The 20649-nt window shown below is 41.3% G+C and overlaps 1 protein-coding gene across 1 annotated transcript in view; it reads right to left on the minus strand.

Annotated features, from left to right (window-relative positions):
• LOC134350442 (DNA mismatch repair protein Msh2-like) overlaps positions 1 to 20649 on the minus strand; it is an 82537-nt gene that overhangs the window by 60739 nt on the left and 1149 nt on the right. Inside the window, exons 2-6 of the mRNA XM_063055637.1 lie at positions 19710 to 19864; positions 18643 to 18921; positions 16123 to 16269; positions 14991 to 15140; positions 13760 to 13893 (exon numbers count right to left, since the gene is read on the minus strand). Coding sequence (XP_062911707.1) covers positions 13760 to 13893; positions 14991 to 15140; positions 16123 to 16269; positions 18643 to 18921; positions 19710 to 19864 — 865 coding nt within the window. The remainder of the gene's footprint in view (positions 1 to 13759; positions 13894 to 14990; positions 15141 to 16122; positions 16270 to 18642; positions 18922 to 19709; positions 19865 to 20649) is intronic.

Below are 20649 nucleotides of genomic sequence, written 5' to 3' on the forward strand. Positions count from 1 at the left end.
GCTTGTCCAGGTGGGCATAGATACGGTTCTGCAGGAAGACAATGGCATCCTCAACTCCTAGTCGGGGCTGGTAGGCGAACTGGAGGGGATCTAAGTGTGGCCTGACCATAGGCCGGAGCAGCTCCAGAACAAGTCTCTCCAGGGTCTTCATGATGTGGGAGGTCAATGCCACCAGTCTGCAGTCATTGAGGCCACTGGGGCGCGGCGTCTTCGGCACAGGGACGAGGCAGGACGTCTTCTACAATACAGGAACCCTCCGGAGCCTCAGGCTCAGGTTGAATACATGGCGAAGTACTCCACATAGCTGAGGGGCACCGGCTTTGAGCACCCTGGTACTGACACCATCCGGTCCTGCAGCCTTGCTTGGGTTGAGACGTTTCAGCTGTCTTCTCACCTGTTCAGCCGTGAAGCTCACCGTGGTGGTTTCGTGTAGGGAACGGGTATAGTCATGAGAGCTGTCAAATCTGTTAAAGAACAGGTTAAGTTCATTGGCCCTGTCCACACTGCCTTCCGCTCCTCTGTTGCTAGTTTGCCGGAACCCAGTGATGGTCCTCATACCCCCCAAGACCTCTCTCATGTTGTTCTGCTGGAGTTTCTACTCAAGCTTCCTCCTGTACCTGTCTTTAGCCTGATCCTGGCTTTCAGGTCACTCTGTATTGCCCTCAGCTCCTCCCAATTTACCCTCTTTTTAGTGTTCAGGATGTCCTTAATGTCCTTTGTCACCCATGGCTTGTTATTTGAATAACAAAGGACAATTCTTGTCAGAACATTGCAGTCTACACAGAAGTTGATGTAATCAGTGATGCACTCTGTGAGCCCATCAATATCCTCTCCATGTGGCTCACAGAGTGCCTGCCAGTCTGTCACCTCAAGACAACCCTGGAGCGCCTCATAAACCTCCTCCAACCATTTCCTCACTGTCCTCGAGGTTGCAGGTTTACTCTTCACCAGAGGCACGTAACAGGGTTTTAGATGCACCAGGTTGCGATCTGACCTTCCCAGTGGGGGGAGGGGAGAGGAGCTGTATGCATCCTTAACGTTAGTGTATATCAAATCCAGAGTCCTCTCCCCTCTGGTTGTACAGCTCACATACTGCGTGAAGTTGGGCAGTGTTCTAGCCATGGTAACCTTGTTGAAGTCACTCGAGATGGTAATGAGGGCACTCGGGTGCTGGGTTTGTAGTCTGGCTATGATGGTGTAAATGATGTTACACACCGATGTCGGGTTGGCAGAGGGAGGGATGTACACATTAACCACAATTGCATGCGAGATTTCCCTTGGCAGATAATATGGCCGGAGTCCAACAGCAAAAAGTTCAATATCTGGGCTACAGACCCGTTCCTTGATCGTAATATGCCCAGGATTGCACCATCTGTTATTTACCAGAACCGCCAGCCCCCCTCCTTTACGCTTACCGCTCTCAGTGCAATTCCAGTCAGCTCGAACCGTCTGGAAGCCCTCTATGGAAACGGTTTGATCGGGTATGTCCTTGTGCAGTCACGTCTCAGTGAAGCACATGACACTGCTCTCCCGAAATGTTCTCTGACTCCTGACAAGCGCAGTCAGTTTGTCCATTTTATTCCCCAGTGATCTCACATTTCCCATGATAAGAGAGGGGAGACACGGCTTATAACTTCTTTTCTGCAAAAGTCTCTGTTGTCTCGACCCTGTCCTCTTCCCTCGTCTTTTTGATCCCCCTCTGCATCCTCTGTGTCTTTTCCTCCAGATTTTAGCCGGTATGTCCACTGCTCTTTCGCTAAATCAGCGGGCATGAGTGTAATCAATTGGTCCCTGGAATACATAATGCAGCCATCCTGCTGCCACGCTAACGAGACGTGTCCGAATGTAACTAATACTGCAGGTATTCAGACAGGTGTAGTTTTATTATCCCTTTCTTAGTCTGCATAAAAGCATGAATGGCCGTGATGCTTCACTCCCAGATGAGATAAACTCCTTTTATGCATGCGAACACTGCCAGAGCTGATGTGCATTTGTTTTTCGCTCTTAAAAAAGCCTTCCAGGTCATACCTGGACTTCTTGCATAGTTCTGGATCACCAGTCTTGAATGCTATAGATCTAGTCCTCAGCAGACTTCAAGTCTCCTGGTTCATCCATAGCTTTTAGCTATGTCCAGTATGTTTTCAAAGGCACACAATCTCCACACATCTTGAAGTCAGTGACAACTGTGGTGCATTCACATTCAAAGAGGAATTCCTGAACACTGTCCAGTCCACTGACTCAAAGCTGTCCTTAAGCCCTCCTCCGCCATACATCCTTGGTCCTCACCAATGGAGTAGAAGTACAGCTGGGTGATTGGAGTTTCCACAGTGCGGGCATGTGACAATACAGTAAGCATTCTTGATGGTGGTATTACAGTAGTCATGTGTGTTGTCTCCTCTGGTTCCACAGATGATATGTTAGTGGTAACTATTCACAGACTTAACGCTGGCCTGATTGAAATCCCCAGCAATGATAAGGAAGGCAGCAGGGTGGGCTGCTTCATGACTGCTGATCTATGGTGCTCAGCTCTTCTAGTGCCTGCTGATGTCAACCCGAGGTGAAATGTGCACCACTACCAGGATGATTGTGGAAAACTACCTTGGCACATAAAATGGACGACAGTCGACCACTAGATGTTCCAGGTCAGGCAAGCAGGAGTGAGACAGAACCGTCATGTCTGTACATCATGATGAGTTAATCATGAAGCATTCTCTCCTTCCTTTACCTTTAAATGACTCAAATGACTTGTCTTTATGGTGAATAGTGAAGCCATTGGTGCATCACTACATCGAAAACAGCATGGATTAGCCATGCTTCTGTGAAGCAAAATACACAGCAGTCCCCAACATCCCTGTGGTACTGAAATCTTGCTCTGCGATCTTCAATTTTATTTTCCAGAGGCTGCAAATTCACCAGCCGGATAGTTGGCAGAAGGTGTCTAAGGCCTCTGTGTTTCAATCTTACCTGTAGCCCATCAAGCTTCCCCCACTTCCATTTTCTTAACAGGGAACTAGCCGGAGTATTCAAGGACATTTTCAACCTGTCACTGCTATGGGTGGAAGTTCCCACTTGCTTCAAAAAGGCAACAATTACACCGGTGCCTAAGAAGAATAATGTTGGCTGCCTTAATGATTATCGCCTGGTAGCACTCACATTGACAGTGATGAAATGCTTTAAGAGGTTGGTCATGACTAGACTGAACTCCTGCCTCAGCAAGGACCTGGACTCACTGAAATTTGCCTATTGCCACAATATGTCAACGGCAGACGCAATCTCAATGGCTCTCCACACGGCTTTAGACCACCTGGACAACACAGACACCTACGTCAGGATGCTGTTCATCAACTATAGCTCAGCATTTAATACTATCATTCCCACAATCCTGATTTTGAGAAGTTGCAGAACCTGGGCCTCTGTACCTCCCTCTGTAATTGGATCCTCAACTTCCTAACCGGAAAACCACAATCTGTGCGGATTGGTGATAACATATCCTCCTCGCTGATGATCAACACTGGTGCACCTCAGGGGTGTGTGCTTAGCCCACTGCTTTACTCTCTATGTACACTTGACTGTGTGGCTGCATAGCTCAAATACCATCTATAAATTTGCTGACGATACAACTATTGTTGGTAGAATCTTGGGTGGTGAAAAGAGGGCGTACAGGAGTGAGATATGCCAACTAGTGGAGTGGTACCGCAGCAACAACATCGCACTCTACATCAGTAAGATGAAAGAACTGATTGTGGACTTCAGGAAAAGTAAGACGAAGGAACATATACCAATCCTCATAGAGGGATCAGAAGTAGAGAGAGTGATCTGGGTGTCAAGATCTCTGAGGATCTAACCTGGTCCCAACATATCGATGTAGTTATAAAGAAGACAAGACAGCAGCTATATACTTTATTAGGAGTTTGAAGAGTATTGGTATGTCAACAAATACACTCAAAAACTTTTATAGTTGTACCGTGAAGAGCATTCTAACAGGCTGCATCACTGTCTGGTACGGAGGGGCTACTGAACAGGACTGAAAGAAGCTGCAGAAGGTTGTAAATCTAGTCAGCTCCATCTTGGATACAAGCCTACAAAGTACCCAGGACATCTTTAGGGAGTGGTGTCTCAAAAAGGCAGCATCCATTATTAAGGACCTCCAGCACCCAGGACATGCCCTTCTCTCACTGTTACCATCAGGTAGGAGGTACGGAAGCCTGAAGGCACACACTCGTGATTCAAGAACAGCTTGTTCCCCTCTGCCATTCAATTCCTAAATGGACATTGAATCTTTGGACACTACCTCACCTCTTTTTAAAAAATATACAGTATTTCTGCCTTTACACTTTTTGTAATCTATTCAATATACGTAATTGATTTACTTGTTTATTTAATTTTTTTTCTCTGCTAGATTATGTATTGCATTGAACTGCTGCTGCTAAGTTAACAAATTCCACGTCACATGCCGGTGGTAGTAAACCTGATTCTGGGTCTGCCATCCTGTGTCAGTCAATTTTGAAGATCAGTAAGTTTAAAATTATGTTGCTGACTAAAGTGCTCGTGGATGTCAGCTGTAGTGGTCATAAATGAGAATATCTAACGAGCTGCATGCAAAGAGTCACTGCTTATTGGCGCCTTCTTGAGGAACTTACAGGAATGAAAGGGTTCATGTATGAGCACTATTTGATCTCTCTGGGCCTGAGAGGGGATCTCACTGAAACCTATCGAAAATTGGTTGGCCTAATATTTGGGGGGGGAGGGGGGGTTTAGACCAGAGAGCACGGCCTCAGCACAGAGGGATGTCCCTTTAGAACAGATATATAAACATAGAAAACCTACAGCACAATACAGGCCCTTCGGCCCACAAAGTGATGCCGAACATGTCCCTACCTTAGAAATTACTAGGTTTACCTATAGCCCTCTATTTTTCTAAGCTCCATGTACCTATCCAAAAGTCTCTTAAAAGACCCTATTGTATCCACCTCCACCACCGCCGCCAGCAGCCAATTCCACCCACTCACCACTCTGAGTAAAAAACTTACCCCTGAAATCTCCTTTGAACCTACTCCCCAGCACTTTAAACCTGTGTCCTCTTGTGGTAACCATTTCAGCCCTGGGAAAAAGCCTCTGACTATCCACATGATCAATGTTTCTCATCATCTTATACACCTCTATCAGGTCGCCTCTCACCCTCTGTTGCTCCAAAGAGAAAAGGCCGAGTTCACTCAACTTATTCTCATAAAGCATGCGCCCCAATCCAGGCAACTTCCTTGTAAATCTCCTCTGCAGCCTTTCTATTGTACGGGGTCTTTTTTTTTTGTAAGTTAAATTTAAAATGGCTTCTTTGTTATGTGAAATGCTGAGAAAGTCTCTAGCTAGACATTTGCTTGGGTTAGTACAGGCAGCAGGGTGCTATTAGCCAATGGGTGTTCATTTATCGTTTTGTTTTCGGATACCATGCTGTCTCATATGAGTGGGAACAGGGTTTTTGGCGGGGAGTCGGAGGACAGACGGGGAGTCAGAGGAGAGACAGGGAGGACGGTGGACGGGGTTTTTGACGGGGAGTCGGAGGAGAGACAGGGAGGACGGTGAACGGGGGTTTTTGGCGGGGAGTCGGAGGAGAGACGGGGAGGATGGTGGACGGGGTTTTGACGGGGAGTCGGAGGAGAGACGGTGGACAGGGGTTTTTGACGGGGAGTCGGAGGAGAGACGGGGAGGATGGGGGTTTTTGGGGGGAGTTGGAGGAGAGACGGGGAGGACGGTGGACGTGCGGAAAGGCTCCAGTCGATCACTTCGGGTGGTCCCAAGCCATGAGTTGACAGGATCCGGGTGGTCGTCAGGAATCTATTGAGCTCCAACGGTTGTGCAAGAAGAACTTGGACTTTGATAAGTCTGGCGCCTTTTTTTTCCCCCATTACTTCCTTTTCTGTATCGAATTTATATTAATTTCATAGACTTAGTAATATCTATAAAGTGTACTTGGTAAAACGTACTGTGTGCGCTGGCTGATGATTGATATTTGGGATTGATTCGGGCGGCAGTGGTGTACCGACCGACTCAGTGGGAAGCGTTCAGATAGGTGCTGGGCGGGATTTCCCCTAAACATATACGAGCCAATATAACTTAGCATTACACTATGGTTTCCACATCCTTCCTGTAGTGAGGCGACCAGAACCGAGCACAGTACTCCAAGTGGGGTCTGACCAGGATCCTATATAGCTGCAACATTACCTCTCGGCTCCTAAATTCAATTCCACAATTGATGAAGGCCAAAACACTCTACACCTTCTTAACTAGAGAGTCAATCTGCGCAGCTGCTTTGAGCATCCTATGGACTCAGACCCCAAGATCCCTCTGATCCTCCACACTGCCAAGGGTCTTACCATTAATACTATATTCTGCCATCATATTTGTCCTATCAAAATGAACCACTTCACACTTATCTGGGTCAATCATTCTGCTGCCTCTCACTCTGCTGCCAGATGGATAAGGCAGTATTTTTAAATCTTTCGCGCTCTACTGGCTGACGTCACGCGCCTGTGCAGTCTTGCCCCTCTTTTACCCCGAGTAGTAAAAAAGTGCCTTTGCTCTGGAAAGCAGCCGTTCACTCGCAGCCTTCTTGCTCCGAGATGAGGAAGAATTTCTTGAGCCAGAGGGTGGTGAATCTGTGGAATTTATTGGATATATTCAAAGCAGACGTTCAAAGGTTGTTGATTAGTCAGGGCATTAAAGATTATGGGGGGGGGAAGGCAGCAGAATGGGTTGAAAGGGATAATAAATCTGCCATGATGGAATGGCAAAACAGACTTGATGAGCAAAATGGCATAGTTCTGCTATATCTTAAGGTCTATGGGAAACCTGTATTAAAGGTTCAAGATGATATTCACTCCTGGAGCACAGGCAGCGGAGGGTTGACTTTAGAGTGACATATAAAATCACAAGGAGTGTAGATAAAGTAAATGCTCACAGTCTTTGTCCCGGGTAGCGGAATCGAAAACTGGAAGACATGGGTTTTAAGATGAGTGTGGAAGGATTTAAAAGGGACGTAATAGGAAATCTTTTCCACACTGAGGTGGTGTATATGGAACGAACTGCCAGAAGAAGCAGTGGAGGCTTGTACATTTAGAACACAACAGTACAGGCCCTTTGGCCCATGATATCGTGACGACCTTTTAACCTGCTGTAAGATCAATCTAACCCTTCTCTCCTTCATAGCTCTCTATTTTTCTATCCTCCATGTGCCTTTCTAAGAGTTTCTTAAATGCCCCTAATGCATCTGCCTCTACAAATGGTTACAACATTTATAATGTTTGAAAAACTTTTACACGGGTACATGTGTAGAAAAGGTTTAAGAGGGATATAGGCCCAAAGTAGGCAGAAAAAGACAGCTGAGACAGACATCTCAGTTGGCATGGATGAATTGGACTGACAGACCTGCTTCCATGCTGTATAACTCTACATATTTCAATATGATACTACTACAGTCAAGATAGCTTATGTATAGTTTTGGTCTTCACATGACAGGAAAAAGTAATCGTAATGGAGAGGCTGTGGAAGAGATTAAAGACTTGTCAGGACTGGAAAATTGTAGTCACAAGGAAGGAATGGATAGGCTCAAGTCGTTTGCTTTAAAACAGGGGTACATGAGAAGAGAATTAATTAAGGTATATAAAATTTTGAAGACTAGGAACAAGTAAATAGAAAATAATTATTTTCCTTCAGCAGGAGTCAAAAATCTGGTATATGGATTGAGACTATAAGATATAGGAGCAGAATTAGGCCATTTAGCCCACTGAGAATGCTCCGCTATTTTATTATAGTTAATCCATTTTCCCTCAGCCGTAATCTCCTGTCTTCCCCCCATAACCCTTCATGCCCTGACCAATCCAGAATCTATTAACCTCTGCCTTAAATATGCATATAAACTTGGCTTCCACAGCCACCTGTAGCAACTAATTTCACAGATTCGACTCTTTCTGGCTAAAGAAATTCCTCCTCAACTCCATTATGAAAGGACACCCCTCTTTTCTGAGGTTGTGTCATCTTAAAGCAAAAGTGCTAAAGGGGAACTGGAAAAGTACTTTTCGTCCACAGGTTGGTATGAATAAGAACCCACTGCCTGAAAAAGTGATAAGAGGGAGAAACTCTTGTTTAAAATGTGTACTTGAAAAGCCATAACTTGTAAAATACTGAATAATGCTGTAAAATGGGATTCGACTGAGTTGCTCCATTTTTATTCAGCACAATAGCCTGATTGTTCTTTTTCCATAATTGGCCTAATGACAATTGAACTTTGTAGGAAACACAATTAAGATCTGCACAACAGCATTTCTGACAAAGGTATCTTAAACTCCCAATTATTTTTAGCATAACATTTTCCTGCCTTTTGCACATGCCACACTTATATCATTACTTCCCCAGATAAAGCATAATCTGCATATGAAAATTTAATAAGATCAGCAAAAGTATACAAAGATTCACATAATTATAGTCTATATTTTTCTGGCCAAAACAAATAGCTTTTGAACCTATGGCTGTGCTATCAACACTCCCTAATCAGGAGACAGGAGAGATTACAGATGCCAGGAACTCAGCTGAGACTGTTATTTACCTTAAAGGCCAGCAGGGGGTAGCCAAACCCACATTAAACTCTTGCTACTGTATTCTCCATTTCAAAAGAACTGAGTGAGGAACTAATGCATAACATTTATATAATACATTTACCTTTACAGAAGAAAAAAAGTATTTTACGAGACAAGAGGTGAAACTGGCTACCATGTCAAAGAAAGTGTTATGGAAAGACAATGATAAATATGTGCTGTTTCTATCAAAATAAAGAAACAATTTCTCCACAGTAAGCCACAACCATTCTGCTGGCCACAAGAAACATAATCTAGATATAAACTAAAGACTGCTATAGTATAGAACATAAAAATGGATAATTTATAAGTAGAAAGGTCAGGCAGGGCAATACTAAGTGTAAATGACAGAAGCAACTATCTGAAACAATGCAGGCATTCCTATAGCCTCTGAGTATTTAAGTCAAAGCACTACTGTTCCCACAAAAGGGGTGCAATGGGGAAAAAAGAGAAAATAGATGGATTTGCGAGGCATGGTAATACAATATATAGTAATTTAGAAAAGAACTGACCATTATCTTCACTGGATTACAGTTAACTACATACATGAACTCTACACAGACTGCATAATTTTCATAACAGCAAGACTTTCACAAACCCAAATCACTATTGGTGGTTTAGTCACCTAAGGCTTGTAAAACCATCTTAGCTCCAGCGCATCTTTGAAAATAGCTTTGAAAATTACTTTGGCGATATCTTGCCATTTCTGGCCAATAATTCTGATGCACATAGATTTTTCACGTCTTAAAAAAAATGAAAGTGGGCAATTCAAACTAGCTTCCAAGATTAAACAGTAGCCACAGCAGATCTGAAGTGCACTTTAGTTTAAAACAGTTATTGTTTAACCATTAAACTGTCAATACATGAAGGAAGCTTTCATGCCTAAACTTTTGGCATCTGGAAATGCAGGTGTGATGTCCTAGTTTAAGTTTGCCTAAAGACAGTGTTACCTGTACAAGTCTTTGCTGAATGGGCTCTAGACTCTTGAATTTCCTTTGAATAGCTCTCCTCTTCAAAGATTTTCCTCCTTCTTCAGCAACTCTAGAGTTTCCTTTTCATTGAACAACCTGTTTTGGTTTTAAACCTAAAGGTGTTCATTTAACTTTATGGCAAGCATTTTCCTGATGTATCCTGATGTCTCATTCTGAAATGTCAACTATCCAATTCCCACAGATGCTGGCTGACCTGCTGAGTTCTGCCAGTATTTTTGGGCACGTTGCTCAAGAATTCTAGTACAGGTGTCCCCTGCTTTCCCAGTGTTCGCTTTACGACATTTCGCTTTTAGTACCTGTTTTCACCAACTGAAAGGGGATTTTCGCTTTTACGAAAAAAGACACCCGCTTTAAACTTCTGTTTACCCCAAGAAAGACTACCACAACGATGAAGCCTTGCGCAGGCAGGTGTGTGCGCATGCGTGTACATGCCGATTTTTTTTTTCTACAAATCAGTTTTGGCTCAATCTTCCCAATTCTGATAAGTGAAACTACACTGTATTACATTATTTCTACTTTATATAGGCTGTGTATTTATCATGTCATTCCTGCTTTTACTATATGTTAGTGTTATTTTAGGTTTTATGTGCTATTTGGCATGATTTGGTAGGATATTTTCTTGGGTCTGGGAACGGTCAAAAAATTTTCCCATATAAATGAATGGTAATTGCTTCTTCGCTTTACGCCATTTCGGCTTACGAAACGTTTCATAGGAACGCTCTACTTCCGGATAGCGGGGGAAACCTGTTAACAGGATCTGTTATGTCCCTGAGCTGCCAGAGGAAGTGGTGAGATAGGTATTGTACATTAAAATATTTAAAAGGCTCTTGGAGCAGGTATATGGAAAGGGAAGTTTTAAGGGGACACGGGCTAAATGTTAGCAGGTTCAACTAGCTTAGATGGGCACCTTGCTCAGCATGGACCAAAGGGCTTGTTTTGGTGCCCTATGAGAGATATATCTGTCTGGTTGGCAAAATGTTGGGGCTCAACTTTGTACACTTTTTATAAATGAAAGATGAAGGATGATTCTAAATTTGTTGATGACACAAAGGAAGCATGTTGTGAAGCTGACCCAAGGAGGCTACAAAGGAATATAACAGAAAAAGATTTGGTAAATGGAATATAATGTGGAAAAACATTAAAAATGCCCATTTTCATAGGAAAACTAAGGAAACATATTACTGTCTCTAAATAATGGGTGATTGAAGAGTTCTGAAGATACAAAAGAATCAGGGTGTTATAGTGAATGGCAACCTAATAGTGTGCAAGTCACTATGTAGATTAACAGAATGTTAATGTTTATTGCTGGGGAACTGAATAGAAAATTAGTGAGATTGTGCTCCAGTTGTGTAAGGCATTGGTGAGACCATATCTAATGCCCTGTGCCCAGTCTTGGTGCTCTTACTTCAGAGATGCAAATATGGTTCAGTGAAGGTTTACTAACGTGATAACTGGAATAAAGTCAAGTAGACTATGCCTGTATCTACTGTCATTGAGGAGGGAGACGGAGATTTGTTTAAAACAAGATCCTGAGGGGTTCAAACAATATGGATACATTAGCATCTAGTTGAAATCCAGCAGTTACCTTGATATGGAATACAATGAGATAAAAAGCCTATAGTGGGATGGTGTCAAGACAACAACCTGCCAATAAGCAAAATGAAGGAACTGATCACTGACTTCAAAAGGCAAAATGGAATTCATCCCCATGTATATCTATGGTACTGAGGTGGGGATGGTTGAGAACTTCAAGTTCTTAAGTGTAAGTTTGTCCTGGTCCAAGAATACTCACGACGGTACCAAGCTGTGACCTCTATTGAGTTGCAGATCAGAGATTTAATAGTTGTTTTTTTAAAATTGTTCAATTGTTTTATTTTTAATATTTTTTAGGTTCATAAGGATGGCTCTGGTGATAAGACAGGAGCTAGGGGTCAGGTTACAGTTTAGGAACAGGGATGTGGGGAAATTAGAGGTCATGCCAGAGGCTAAGTCTCCATTTTGCACTTGTAGACCAGTGATGTGGACGTGAGTCATCCGTTGTTGGATGTTGGAACTGCAGAGGGCCACCCAGATCAGCGAGCTGTTGGTAGATTCCAGACTCAGTGATTCATGCAGGCAGAAGGAACAAGCTCCAATGACCGCCGGGTTCGCGAATCAGTGAGACCAGAGTTTGAGGCCTAGTGTTCAGTGATCAACATGCCTTGTGGTCGATCCACAGATGAGAGATCTGTTAATTCTTCCGGGCCTAAGAGGGGGAGTTGGGGATTTGGTGCTACTGTCGCTCGTCTTTTCTGCGAATGAGGGGGTTGGGGATTGTTATGCTTGGAGGATCGTTGATTGCAGCTGATTTTTGTTGTGGGCGGGGGGGGTGGATTCTGGAGTCAGCAAGCTTTGTTTCTTTTTTTTTATCCTGGGTTTTTTTTGGGGGGGTCGGAGTTGATGGCTTTCCTTTCATCAACACCTATGGTCTTTCTCTATCTAATGACTATCTGGAGTAGACAAATATCAGAGTTGTATTATATATGCATACTTTGATAATAAAATAAACCTTTGAACCTTTAAAATACTACTACTTCTGTGGGATATACCTATCATGCACCTTCTGAAATTTCAGCCATTGTTGCTCTGCCGTCACCCCTGGTAGCGTCCCCTACCAATCAAGTTTGGTCAGCTCCTCTCTAATTCCCTTTCCTTCACTATAAATATTGACACATTTGACTTTAGCTTCTCCCTCTCAAATTGCAGGGTTGTTATATCATATTATGATCACTGCCTTCGAAGGGTTCCTTCACCTGAAGCTCCCTAATCAAATCTGGTTCATTATATAACACCCAATTCAAAATAGCTGATCCTCTAGTGGGCTTAACCACAACTTCTTTTCTAAAGCCATCTTGCAGGCATTCTGCAAATAGTCAAAGATAATTTCTTGATCTGCTAATCCACCTTGTCACTGCCCTTGCATTTTATGCAATCTGAACTTTTTCTGCAGCTATAACACTATATTCTCTGTTATCTTTTACTTTATACTACCCTGACGTACCTGCATATGATGTAACCTGTCTGCATGGCAGGTAACCAAAGCTTTTACACTGTATTTTCAGGTTGATAATAAACCAGTCCAACTCAAGCTGAATGCTTAAAAACAAAAATGTGCTGGAGCTTGCCAGTTTGTCAACTAGTTGCTAACCTACTTGCACAAATTTGAAAGTGCTCTCTATTTCTCCTGCTAAAGCCTGCCAGACAGATTAAATTGGAATGCTTCTATCCTCTCAGATCCAGTGCTCTGAGATCCTTAGGCCAATGCTGCTTTTAGCAAAACGATTACAGGAACCTTCTCACTGGTAAACTAACTCAGTGAAATGAATTTAAACACACACAAAATAAAATACATCATACTGTTTGATCACAGTAAATCTTCAGCAACTGAAACAAAACATCTCAAGTTTTCCATATTTTACATGTTCTATCTGTCATTGCACTTCCTGCAAGAATATATTTAGCCAGTCGATATATTTGCAAATTTTTTTTTAAATTAAGAACAGATATTATATGGATGAAACAGAGTGTCCAAATGAATTGGATAGATACTAAAAATATCTGAATGAATGTAATAATGGATGCATTAAAATATATGTTCTTTCAAGGATGCAGTTTGTTTTAATGGAGGCTTATTTGGTAAACAGCAGTTTGTTCAGGAACAATTTTTCATTGTAGACCATTAAATTTCCAAAAACCCTTACAAGTCTCTGCAACAACAGAATATGGGAGCAGCAATAAAAGCTTACTTCAAAACAACAAATACACAGCCAGTCTCTGAATAAGAACAATTATCCCATGTTTTGTGATATTCATTCTTCCTAATTTTTCTTCTAAACTGCAGTATTTACAATATCTACTATTGTGCTTTTGTGGGTAATAGGTTATGGGTATACACACTTTAATGAGCTAGCCTTGCTGGAGTAGAGCTCACTGATGACCATGTTAATTTTCTGCAAGGATAACACACACTGCAACTGCACTTAACATTTCTTAAGAAAACGATGAGGTTTCTCTAGGGCCTTGACTGGCTGACCTGACTTGACACAGAACAAAAGGCACCCACAGTTTAAAAAAGTGTGGATCAAATAAAAATGAGCTTACCTCTCTTCAATCCTGTTCTTGTCCATCAGTGGCTGTTTGATCCACTGATTGACAAGGCGTTGTCCCTGAGAGGTCTTGCACTTGTTCAATAAACCAGCTAGTGACTGAGTATTGCTAGAATCTTCTGATGAGCCCTTGGGTTAAAAAATATGCCAGTCATATGAATACAAATTGAATAACAGCAACGGTATAACATTTTAAAAAATGTGGATCAGATGCAATATGATGAACAGGTAAAATAAAAAAAAGAAACAAAATAGTGTCTTTGCCCAACTTTCTTTGGAATTTAACTCCAATATCTGTCCCTTTTGTTCCAAAAGGTAACATATCTGCATTTCAATGTATAGACGTATTGCTGAAGTAGACATGAGCAATTTGCTCCAACGCAAATTCATTTAAAACTAAATTGATATTGTTTTATTATGTTCTTTGACCTTGTATTAAATTTCTCAACAATTGCAACTTTAAGACCAAACGCCTCATATTAGATTTCTGAATTAACTGCAGCAAATCTTACTCAAAGAACATGATTTGGTGAATATCAGACAAAATATGACAATAGGTAAGCCAAAAAGAGCTTATCAATTGAAATTAAAATCTAGCCTTGTATGCCAGTTCTTAATAATAACTTCTAAGTTACAGCACATCAAGTGGTCATCCAGGAATTTTTTTGAATCAGTTTGGGATTCTTTCTTTCCCTTTTCAAATACTTTATTGCACAAAGCACTATGCATTAATTCTCACACACGCCGCAAGATTAGAACTATTCACTAAATCACTACAGCATGAACTATGAAGAGAACTTTCTCTCATATTTCAAGCTGTTACAGCACTTGGGACATGATCCACAGCAACTACAGACTGAGATCTTCTCTGCTCTCTCTAAATAAGAATACAGAAGCCTGAAGGCACACACTCAGCGATTCAGGAACAGCTTCTTCCCCTCTGCCATCCGATTCCTAAATGGACTTTGAAGCTTTGGACACTACCTCACTTTTTTTAATATACAGTATTTCTGTTTTTGCACAATTTTTAAAATAATCTATTCAATATATGTAATTGATTTACTTGTTTATTTATGTTTTGTTTTATTTATTTTTCTCTCTCTGTTAGATTATATATTGCATTGAACTGCTGCTGCTAAGTTAACAAATTTCACATCACATGCTGGTGATAATAAACCTGAATCTGACACTGATGTCTTCAGACAGGGTCAGGCTGCATATCTTACCTGGAAAAGATTCAGTGCACTGACTGCTGCATTGTCCAGCCTCATGTATTCGTTCAGATCAAAGGCCGTCAGCTCGTATTGACCAAAATTAGTGCTGTCTGACAGGAGATCCAAATATTTAATGACCGCAGAAACAGAAGACATGGCAACCTTCAGGGAAAAAAAAATAAAGAATTCTGAAATTGTTGTCTGTTCATTTTTGCTCTACAGATGACCAGATTAAAATAACGTACATCTACAAGATCATTTCTTGAGTATTTTATTTGCACCTTAACAACAGCGTGCAAGTTGGAGCCTTTTTCCACAATAATAAAGCCCAGTGCTAACAACGATTTTCAGATTTTTAATCAATGAATAACAGATCTTTGTGTGAGGGAATCAAGCATTATGGGGTTAGTGCAGGGAAAGTAGCACTGAGGTAAAAGGATTGATCTTATTGAAATGAGAATCAGATCCCAGGGGCTGAATGGCTTACACCTTCTATTAAGCCAACTTGGTATCTGATATACAGATAGCCATAGCCATGCATGTCTCCAAGCTCGCAAGTTATATACAGTTAGAATTTATGTTTGTCTGACATTGAGAGGATTCTCCCCTTATACATCCCAGAAAACACAACCGATAAAGTTCAAACAGGTCTGTTCAGTCAGGATGGCCTTAAACCTGGGGCACTGTTGCAGGGATTTTTCAATTGAATTCAAAGTGGGTCTGTCCTTAGAAACATCAGAAGAGAAATGTGATGATGATACTTGTGCTCATAAGGTCTAACCCATTATTACTATTGGGTGCTAGGGAAGGCAGGGGAGAAGAAACTCCTTCCAGAAGACTAAAGACAGTCAACTTTTCACTGCCACATTTCTTTCTAGCCCTTTTTGGGATGACTATAAGAAAGGCTTAATAATAGAAGATGCCTGCAAACAAACTGCCCAAAAACTTAAAATTAAATGTGATGAGTAGAGAAGTGACACGCTTAACTTCAGAGTAATCAATGTGTTCCATTCTCTAGCACTTGAATGATTAGCACAAGAATAATGCAACACAAAATCCAGATGTCTCCCTTAGGTGTGTAAGAGGAGGAGCCAGAATACAAGACCCATAATTTGTGAGAATCAAAGAGAGATTCCTAACTTACTTGCTTTTCCATCTCTGGCAGAGCAGCACTTGATACTTGTTCTCCTTTTTTTCCTTTCAGCAGTCGGTTCAAGTCCTGTACAATGTCTTTATTTGTAAATTCACTTTTTTTCCTATCTGTAATTAAAATGCCTCCTCGTTGTACTACCTGTATCATACATTAATAGAAAAAGACTAGCTCAGACAAGAACAGGCTATTTCAAACAATCTCTATGTCTATTAATACACGGTAATGCAAATGTGGCATTCATTCCTCACAATCACTATTTTTTGCTATTCTATGCAAATATGAAATGACTCAATCTTCTCAACCAAAACAGTAATAATTCGCATATGTGTAGCAGAAATCCAACATACCAAGCCCTTGATAAAGCATTTTTGACACAGATTACAAATTTATCCTCAGCTAAAGGATGTATTTGTGTAAAGAGAGTAAGAACAGAAAAAAAAATGTGTTGTTATCTTGGGTCTATGCAGCTTTCAGGAAGGAGCTCATGGTTCTTTACAAAAGCAGTGCCAGGGAAGAAGTTCTGCTGAGGAGTGCAATTGTGTCTTTGTATTGCAAAAGGGACGAAGCAACACAGCAAGTCTTGTGAGAACAAGCAACACACACAAAATGTTGGAGGAATTTAGCAGGTCAGGCAGCATCTAGAGAGAGGAATAAGCAGTTGATGGCCTGAGCTTTGACCCTTCATCAGGACAGGAAAGGAAGGGGACAAAAGCTAGAATGAGAAGGTGGGGAAGGAATACAAGATGGCAGGTGAGAAGAAAGGAGGGTGGGTGGGGGAGGAGATATGTGGAAGAGATAAAGCACCGGAGGAATCTGATAGGAAAGGACAGTGGACCATGGAATAAAGGAAGAGGGGAGCCAGAGGGAGATGATTGGCAGGTGAGAAGGTAACCAGAAAAAGTGGAGGGAGAAGGGAGGAGGGAAAAATTAATGGAATATGGAGAAATTAATGTTCATATACAGACTGAATGAAGTGTTGCTCCTCCAACCCAAGTCTGGCCTCATCATAGACAACACGCCAGAATGGGAATGGGAAGTCAATCTGAAATGGGTAGTCACTAGGAGATACATATATGAACAGGGTCGGCAACATTCAATAAGTACATTTTTTTTAAATTGCAACTAACATTAATTCTCCTAATTTACATAATTTTAATAACCAAATTTTAATTATTCACAGTTTTCCCACACTTTCTAAATAGAACAATGATTAAAAACATGCAGAAATTCTAAAAGGCTTTCTGACAGCACAAGGCGTTAAAAGACCATCAAGCAGGTCTTGAGGACACCGCAGCTGTGAGAGTCATTCTGCCACATGGAACATTCGCAGCAATGATCAGGATGCCATCTGACGCACAAAACAGGGCAACTCTAGATCCTCAATTTCTTCACTTGCAAACTGCAGTCAATAAAAGTTGGCAACATCTCCTCCACAAACACCTTCAGCACAGGTGCACCACAAAGCTGTGTGCTTAACCCCTTGCTCTACTGATTGTGTGGTTAACTGCAACTCCAATCACACATTTAATTTTGCTGATGACACCACATTTGTTGGCTGAGTCAAAGGTAGTCACAGATCAACATGTAGAAGGGAGATTGAAATTCTGGTTGAACAGGGTCACAACCTCTCACTAAATGTCGGCAAAACCAAAGAACAGAGGAAGAAACTGAAGCTCCATGGGCCAGTTTTCATTTGAGGATCAGAGGTGGAGAGAGTCAGTAACTTTAAATTTCTTGGTATTAATATATCAGAGGATCTGTCCTGGGATCATCACAAAGAAGGCACCACAGCTCCTCTACTTTCTTAGAAGTTTACGCAGATTCAGCAAGTCACCTAAAACTTTGAAAAACTTCTACAGAGGTACCCTAACTGGTTGCATCATAGCCTAGTATGAAAACACCAAATGTCCAGGAAAGAAAAAGTCTACAGAAGGTGGCAGGTATAGCACAGTCCATCAGGCAAAACCCTTCACTATTGAACATACTCACAATGACTGCCGCCTCAAGAAAGTAGCATCCATCATCAAGACAGCCCACCATCCTGGCTGTACTTTCTTACTACTAGCTTCAGGAAGGAGAAACAGAAGCCTTTAGGTCCCACACCACCAGCTTCAAAAACTGTTAACCCTACAACCATTATGCTCCTGAACTTCACTTATCTCATATCTGAACTGATTCCACAACCTAATGACTCACTTTTAAGGACAACTCATGATCTCAGTATTATTAATTTTTTGAAATTTGCACAAATTTTCTTTTGCACACTGGTTGTTTCTGAGTCTTTATGTGTAGTTTTTCATAAATTTGATTGTGTTTCTTTATTTTCTTGTAAATGCATGAAAACACCTTAAGATAGCATATGGTAACATATACATTGATAATAAATTTACTTGACCTTTTTTGACAAGTACGACTGACTGATCCAGCACAATCCAGCCCACGTTTACTAAATCTGAATAATGAACAAAGTTAGCATTCAAGATACAAAAAAATCCAAAGCTATAGATTCACCTGTCTGAGTTTAGTGATATCTCCTGCACTCTCACCACCTGAAAGCACACATTCCTTGGGTCCAATTTGCACCAGCAAAGCTTCCAGATTAGAAAACTGATCGTTGTCCGGGAACTCGCATACACCCATCTTCCGGAGTGTGGAATCAACATAGCCAACGCCAACTAACCTCTGCCCATCTCCAGTGCCTAATTTAACACCCACTACACCAGCTGCAGTGGACATATCATTGTTGCCAAACAGAATCTCTTCAAATTGTGTCAGGTTACCCGGAGAAGCCTGAAGAGAAGAAAGAGAACTGGATTTTTACTAAGCAAACAACACTTTTAGACATTTCCAAATTACAGATGCATTACAATTATTCCTTTGTTCAGGGAACAATACTTTCAATAGGTATGTTTCATTACAATAGCGTTTTCAGAAGAGGACTGCATACATTTGTGATATGCATCTTAAAGAACACAATCTCAGAATAGAGGGACATCCTTGTAGAACAGAGATGAGGAGGAATTTCTTTAGCCTGAGTGCTGAATCTGGAATTCTTTGCTACAGACAGCTGTGGAGGCTAAGTCTTAAAGTATATTTAAGGCAGAGGTAGGAAGAGTCTCAATTTGTCAGGGCATGAAGAAATACAGGGAGAAGACCGGAGATTGGAGCCGAGAGGAAAATTGGATCAGCCATGATGAAATGACAGAGCAGACTCGATGGGCCAAATGGCCTAATTCTTATGGTCAAAAGCACCTGGCTCACATTCACCTTCTTGTTGAAAATCTGCTCTTTACCTCCATTACTAACACGAATATCATGCCCACAACTTTGACATGTAACTTTCTCATTATTCTTCCATTGACAATCTCTGAATTTTACATAGGTAAACTCCTAACACATTGAGTTTTCCTAACTTCAGGACAAATGCTTGCTTACTTTAAAAAATGATGTACAAAAAAGCTTGCCATGCAATCTGCAATATATTTTTCCAACCCACTACTCAAGTTAACATTACATATTAAAATCTCTAGCCCGATTTGGAGCATAATCTGATGGTTATATTAATTACCAACACTTACCTTACAGGCCAAGTACCAATCATTCTCCTTTGAGGATTTACCTGCTGCTTTGTTTCTATAAACCTCGACACGATATTGTCGGACCAATAGAAGATCCCTGACCACAGATTCAAAATTCATTTTGCTCAGCACAACACTTTCAATCTTATTGTTTCCTGCAAAGAGGAAAGGTAATTATTCAAAGCAACACACACAAAATGTTTAAGGAACTAAATAGGTTTGGCAGCATCTATGGAAATGAGTAAATAATTGACGTTTTAGGCCAAAATCGTTCTTCAGGACTGGAAAGGATGGGGGATGAGTCCATAATCAAGTGTGACAATAGTGATATACCAAACCAGAATCAGGTTTATTATTACAAACACGAGAAAATCTGCAGATGCTGGAAATTCAAGCAACATACACAAAATGCTGGTGGACCGCAGCAGGCCAGGCAGCATCTATAGGAAGAAGTACAGTCAATGTTTCGGGCCAAGACCCTTCGTCCTGACCCTGAAGGGTCTTGGCCCGAAACGTCAACTGTACTTCTTCCTATAGATGCTGCCTGGCCTGCTGTGTTCTACCAGCATTTTGAGTGTGTTGCTCAGGTTTATTATTACAAGCATGTTATGAAATCTGTCAACTTAGCAGCAGCAGTTCAATGCAATACATAATATAGAAGAAAAATAAGTAAATCAATTACAGTATATGAATATTGAATATATTAAAATTTGTGCAAAACAGGACTAGTATGTGTAAAAAAGTGAGGTAGTGTTCACAGGTTCGCATAACTAACATAAAATATTAGGCTACAGCAAAAACTCTTTTAATACTGCTGACCACAGTATAGGAAGGATGGAATGTTAAGGAGATTCACAGGGATATAGTGCTTTATTCAAGACAGGAAGCTGGATTTGGTTTATTTACAGCAGGGAATAATCAGCCAGGCTGCCTTTGATCA

Source organism: Mobula hypostoma, chromosome 8 (genome assembly GCF_963921235.1).
Source record: "Mobula hypostoma chromosome 8, sMobHyp1.1, whole genome shotgun sequence".
In the NCBI taxonomy this organism is placed as follows: domain Eukaryota; kingdom Metazoa; phylum Chordata; class Chondrichthyes; order Myliobatiformes; family Myliobatidae; genus Mobula; species Mobula hypostoma.